The following is a 6402-nucleotide window of genomic DNA, read 5'->3' as shown; positions in this document are numbered from 1 at the left end:
ACCGGCTACCCAGCTACCAATCCTCTCTTCCTCGGACTCAACTTCTGACCCACCCTTGGCCCCAGTTCCTCTAATGCAGCGATGGTAAGCTGCAAGGAGATCTCGGAATAGATATTATATACGTGTCGTGTATCAAGCGCTAAGAATTGAACGAATTACTAATCTGTCTGCTGCAGAAACAGCAGATAATGTTGTGATATCAGCCGCCGGATCAGAAAAAGACCATTACGACGTTTTCCGGTTGATCTGTACATCATTTACTTATAATTACAACATATACAGAATATATAATCAGGTCATGTAATAATTTATACATCATATCTACAAATCAGTATGATACATCAATGTACTTTATCATGTGCATAAAAATAAATTCAGTTGTCAAAACTTCATTCATTCGGAAGAAGTTCTTAACGGAGTGCTACGGTTCTTACTTACTAAGAACAATGTTACAGGTTGGAGCGGCTAGAACTGGGTTATTAGTGCGCGGCTTCCATAGGACAGAATGGGAGTATGTTCTGAGGGAGCGATAAACGCAAATAACATTACAGTTTTGTTTCCACACATAGGTCAGTAGACGGTAATCCCCAAACGTGTGTGATGGTGTATCCCTGTACAAAGACTATTTAGCACCGATAGTAAGACACAAGGGATAGAGATATATATATATATATATAAAATGATATTCAAAATGGTGGCTCATAACAACCATCGCCTGAAAACAATAGAGGTGGCCATATTGTGGTGTGTAACAATACAGCCTATCACAGCAGCAACTCAGTGTCACGTGATCCTTGCAAACCGCTGCGTACTCTTCAACAAAATGGCTGCCTCTGCTTAGTGGGTTCAATTCAATGATGCCCGGGATGAAACCAGCACCTTATGGGATGCATAGCTAATCACCGCGTTCCTGGCGCTGGTCAGCATAGGATTCCATAACTTCTACTGGATACTTTAATTACTGCAGATAAACACATACATTTCACATAATGCAAATACCATAGCTTTTAAAATGAATTCATCAGGGTGCAATTAGCCGCGTTCGGTTGTGCTATATGCAGATTATCCGGACATAAACCCAGTTATTACTGAAGTACACATAAAACACACATCATACTTGAAAAATAAATCTTTAATGTACAATTTATACATAATTACGATAAAATGATTTGATTTTTTACCTCAGAACAACAACAAAAAAATCAGGACTTAGCGATACACAACGTAAACTCTTTCATTTCAGGACTGTAAACCTGATTGTAGCCTAAATTATCTATTTTTTTTTTTAAATTAAGAGGGTATAAGCCTACATTTATTTTATTTGTGGTTTTCCCATTACTCTTGGCACAAGACAATAGGTGACGTGTGATATGAATGAGACGTCGGGCACGGAAATCCCCCCCAAAAAATGGATACAGGAGATATTATATATATTATACTACGTGTCTTTAGGAAACCCAAGATGGCCGCTGCACGCTTCCATGCAAACACAAGTTGGCCAATACACACTTTTACGCAAACACATGATGGTCGCCACAGGCAACCGCGGAAAGACACGGTGGCTGCCACATGCTCCTGTGACAAAACAAGATGGCCTTCACACGCTTCCATGCAAACAAGTTGGACACTACTTCAATGAAGCTTCATTAATGGATGATTATATTACATCAAGGAGAAAGCATTGCTTACATTTCACAATACTAGCAAGTAAAAGTAGAAATTGCAGGACAACATCGAATATCGAGGGCAACACTGGTCTCCGTTCAATAAAGTGGTTAATTAATGGACCCCTCCCCTAATATGCAATGGATGTACATAATTTCCCAGAGAATGATAGACTAAAACAAGATCGTTCTTTCAGGAGGCAGAAAGCTCCTGGGTAGAGATATTTGGAAAAATGGCTCAGGTCTGAGAATACTAACAGTGACAGAGTTTCAGGGACCAGGTTAGAATGGCACATGCATGCCCCTTGTGGTGATGATGGGTACTGCAAGTCATGCTACGAAGCGGGAGAATGGTATCATTAATCTATATTTATGTGCACTGAATAAAAAAACCCAGTCTATATAATACACCGCATCCATTTCAGGAGCACTCTATAGGGTCAACTTGCTGGAATACGAACTTAAAACATATAAAACGGGAGCATGGAGTGTAATCTGGGAGTAACAAGTCAGTCCCTACAGAGTGCATGTGACAACAGAGGTAGCCATTTTGTTAACGGGTTCATGGGAACGAGACCCAATAACTAACTAAAACTCTTCTGTGGCATGTAGGAGATGGGCACGTTACCCAAACTAGAGCCACCGTGGAGTGAATGATTAGAGTCCAGCTCATAGAAATGCAACGTACAGGAAACAGTGTAAAATCAGCAGCAACAAATACTTCAATATTTTATAGGACGTCGGTGGGATACTAGAACGGATCTGATGCTTAGCTCATCCGTGACCAGTAATTCTTCCAGCAAGTACTCTGTACACCCTACCGCAAATCCCTGCAAGAAATACAGCCATTCCACTACACGAAGGACATTAAACCTGGCACAATATGGCCACTGCACACTTCCAGTGAAACACAAAATGGACGCCACACACATCCATGCAAACACAAAAGATGGCCGCCGCACAGTGAGAAATGAAACTGCACACTGACTGGGGAAAACAGATGCAGCCAGTGATAATCCATCCATTACCGTGCATTTTAAAGAACTTCAGAAAAGGCCTATTAGGCACAGGGTGTGTGTTATATATATATATATAGCAAAACTATAGTGTCTATATTATGAACGCTGCGATACGGTATGTGCATTAAGCACCACATCCGCAGTGAAACAAACAAATGGCAGCGGGGAAAAAAAAAGTTTGGCATATGTGAGTGAAACACAAAGACTCCAGCGTATGGCGTCTCAGGCCGAGGAAAAGTGTCAGCCGCACATTGCCGACAGCTAATGGACTGGGGGGCGATTTTCCACTAAGTAAAATGATATTTCCATCCCGTGTCATCTATCAAGTCACACATGGACCTAATCATCTCTGGAAGAGACATGACCCTTTCTGCGCATAGGTCGGTGGCAGAATGCCTTCAGCAACCAGCCTGTTGCACTACAACTCTCAGCATGCCCTTCAATGGAAGGGCAGACACAGTAACAATGCTGATCATGGCTGATGGTAAAACAAGGCATTGTTTCTGTACATTAAACAAGAATACAAGGACAGCCAGCGTCCAGCCTGCCGGGACTACTTCCGACTAAATCCAACCACCAGACACAAACCAGCGAGCACCAAGAGGTTCGGACTGTCTGCTTTAGAACAGTAATACCATGTACTACGTGGAATCCAAACTCAATACATCATCCCCCATCGGTACTGTATCCGTAATACTAACAATGTCTACGTAGACAGTCAATAAGAAGTAGACACAAAAAAGGTCGACATTCTTCACTCGGTCGGCAATGGCAAAATGTCAATTCGAGCAAAATGCCAACTGGACATTGGTCGACACGTAAAGAGGTCAACATGCGTTTTTCAGTTTTCCGATACACTAATTGGTGGTCCAGCTGCGACATCGACACAAAAAAACATGAAAAAATGCATGTCGACCTTTTCATGTGTCGGAATTCTGTCAACGCCGACCTAGCGAATGGTGACCTTTTGACGGTCTACCTAGACATTGTCTGTCGGCTAATCCGCAGCATTGTATTTCCACATTATAAACAAAAACTGGTAGAAACAAGAAACCGCAACACCTAAAAATGCCGACGCGGTAGGAACGACTTCCCAACCAACAGAACAGAAATAAACACTGGATAAATGGGTGTGATGGGTGTGACTTCTCTGTTACCCTCGCTGACATTCCCAGCCGTTTCCATGGCGCCCATCACACCCTCTGATTCCCAAGAAACAGGAGGCAGCGGCCGGACCAGGCGTTACCCCAACGTCTCCATATTTCTCAGGCTCTCTAATAAAACAGACACAGATGATGGAAAAAAAATCCCCCTTTGATGCTCTTTCGAGGAATCAGGACCATTCTGTGAATAATGAACTAGCAAGCGGTGCCTGGGAGTCTGCGGGCAGACATGTTTTCCCATAATAGGGTTAGGGTAGGCCTAGCTGGTGGGTGGTACAGGCAGAAGCTCACGTAGCCGTGTGATGTACAATGCCCTGAAGCAACTTATCCTATTAATCCCAGTGGCCAGGACAGTCTAATTAGCCCTGATGTAGATTGGGAGCCCTGTGCGTGTCAGAGGATCGGACGCACAGGCGTATATATATATATATCCATGTGTGTAGGCTTAGTCATACTCGCCCCCAAATCCCTCATCGAGGACACCAAAGCTCACAATGCAGCGTGCAACCGGCTGGAGGTCATTTAACAGTGGGTCACTGGCCTGAGACCTCTGGACAAGTGGCGCTCACTCCCAGCAGCCTAACACCAGATTGCACAACGACCCCTGGTCTCGCATTAATAGTCTTTCGCACAGCAGATTACTACAGACGGTCACAGTGGAAGCGCCAATCCAAAGCAAATAAAGACAATCTCTCAATAAATACTAAATCTTCATTATTTTAAAATCAGGGATTTGACGGATCAACCTGACAGTCCCTGTATGGATTACATGTGATCAGCGTGATACTAGGGTGCGTAAAGCCAAGTCATTGTCAGCCGCAAGGATTACAAGGACATCCTAGAATGTGATGCAACCTTTGCCAACTCGCTTGCTGGGGCTTGTAGTTCCGCTAGACCCGGAGAGCGACATCAGGAGTAAAAACATCACTGACGAAAATGACAATACAATAAAAGAGTTTGAAGAACCTGGAGAATGAGTGCGGAATCCCCATCGCCAGGAAACCCCCCGACACCGGTTCCCTTAGCATTTAGTGCAATAGCTTGTAATGTAATGATTCTGGAGTAGCCTATAGTCAGATACCAGGTGTCCGGGTACAATCCTGCCATCGCGGGATTCCTATTCCAGGCAAATGTTTATAAGGAAAGTGCTGAGTTATTGGTGATGCGTCCGGGCGATGTTAGGAGAACGTTCCGTGCGGTAATCTGCATTCTGGTTTGGTCAGTCGGTCGATCTCCGTTCCGAGGGTCTGCAGATTCTCCTGTAGAGCAAACAGATGAAGATCTCATCACAGAACTTACATATAAGGGTGGAAATCAGACTTCGGTCAGTTATACGTCTAATAAATAAGGCCTGCACTGTGGTATTGTGTAACTGCTATGTCTTTCCCCGCCACTAGTGGGCGCAGGCAGGAGATCACTAAGGAGCGGACTCTTGTCGATTCGCAATATATCGAGTTCGTCCCCATCCCACAGTTTTGGGGACTGCGCATGTTCTATTATGCACATGTGTAGCCCCCTTTGCAAATAGCATCAGGCGACTTGCACAGTCACCGAGCTTTTAGCAAGCATCAGGGTGGGCCGGAAAAGGGGGGCATGGGGATGCCCAGCGGTTTCCTGGGCGTGGCCACAAAAACTGGTCGGTAGCGGAGGAATGCGAGGGGGTGTGTTCTCGTTACACTTCCCCTGGCATGTTACCGCGGAGAATCAGCGGCATATGTTATACGCTGACCCAACTGCTCATAAACCCTCCGTGGTCTCTGGATGGCTGACAGACAGTGTCTAGGTCGGCAATTGAAAGGTCGACACCAAAATGTCAATTTCATTTCGTGGACTTTATCATACTTTGCCATCCATGAGAACTCTGACCAGGCCCGAAGCGAGGTATGCGGTACACTAGTTGGGGGTCCATGTAATGAGGTGACGACACGGACACCAAAAGAACGTGAAACATTTATGTCAACTTTTCTCTTGGGTTGACCTTCTGCTGTTGACCTAGACAAAGTCTGTGAGCTAATCCCCAGCCCCCCCCCCCTCCATATAACCAGAGAAATGATACCAAAGGTGACATTTACCATCCGTCCAAGAACAGCGACAAACGCCCTACACTGCCACAGTCACCTCATACCGGGACAGCGGAGGGGAATGCCGCAGAGGATGCTCAGTCCAATATCACCTCATTGTACGGTCTGTGTGGTGCGGACACAACCGGGAAATGGCGCGGGAGTAGCCCTCACTGCAGATTCTCACCTTGAGAGTTATATTTTTCAGCAAAGTGTCTTCCAGAACCTCCTGCAGCTTCCTGTTAATGGTCAGCGACAGGTCCAGGGTGAGAGCACTGTCCGCCTGATGCGAGGTGTACAGAGAAGCCATTATCCCACCACGTTTGCTCAAATGAGCTTTGTTGAAGTCAGAGGCTTCAGATGAGAGTGTCCCGGCCTCCTCGCGTAACACATAACTCTGTATAATTCTGCAAGAACAACATCAGTGAGTAGGAGGCAGCCAGACATTAGCGGAACAGAGGCGGCAGCGGACAGCTCAGTACATAGCGGAGGTCTG

The 6402-nt window shown here is 45.3% G+C and overlaps 1 protein-coding gene across 1 annotated transcript in view; it reads right to left on the bottom strand.

Moving 5' to 3' along the window:
• Positions 1 to 1114: 1114 nt before the first annotated feature.
• CCDC186 (coiled-coil domain containing 186) overlaps positions 1115 to 6402 on the bottom strand; it is a 69227-nt gene continuing 63939 nt past the window's right edge. The window contains exons 15-16 of the mRNA XM_083149759.1: positions 6094 to 6313; positions 1115 to 5105 (exon numbers count right to left, since the gene is read on the bottom strand). Coding sequence (XP_083005885.1) covers positions 5025 to 5105; positions 6094 to 6313 — 301 coding nt within the window. The 3' untranslated portion in view covers positions 1115 to 5024. The remainder of the gene's footprint in view (positions 5106 to 6093; positions 6314 to 6402) is intronic.

The sequence above is a fragment of the Crinia signifera genome, chromosome 6 (genome assembly GCF_055691185.1).
Source record: "Crinia signifera chromosome 6, ASM5569118v1, whole genome shotgun sequence".
NCBI classification, from domain to species: Eukaryota; Metazoa; Chordata; class Amphibia; order Anura; family Myobatrachidae; genus Crinia; species Crinia signifera.
Note: the sequence above shows the minus strand (reverse complement) of the source record. Positions and strands in the feature narration are given on the sequence as shown.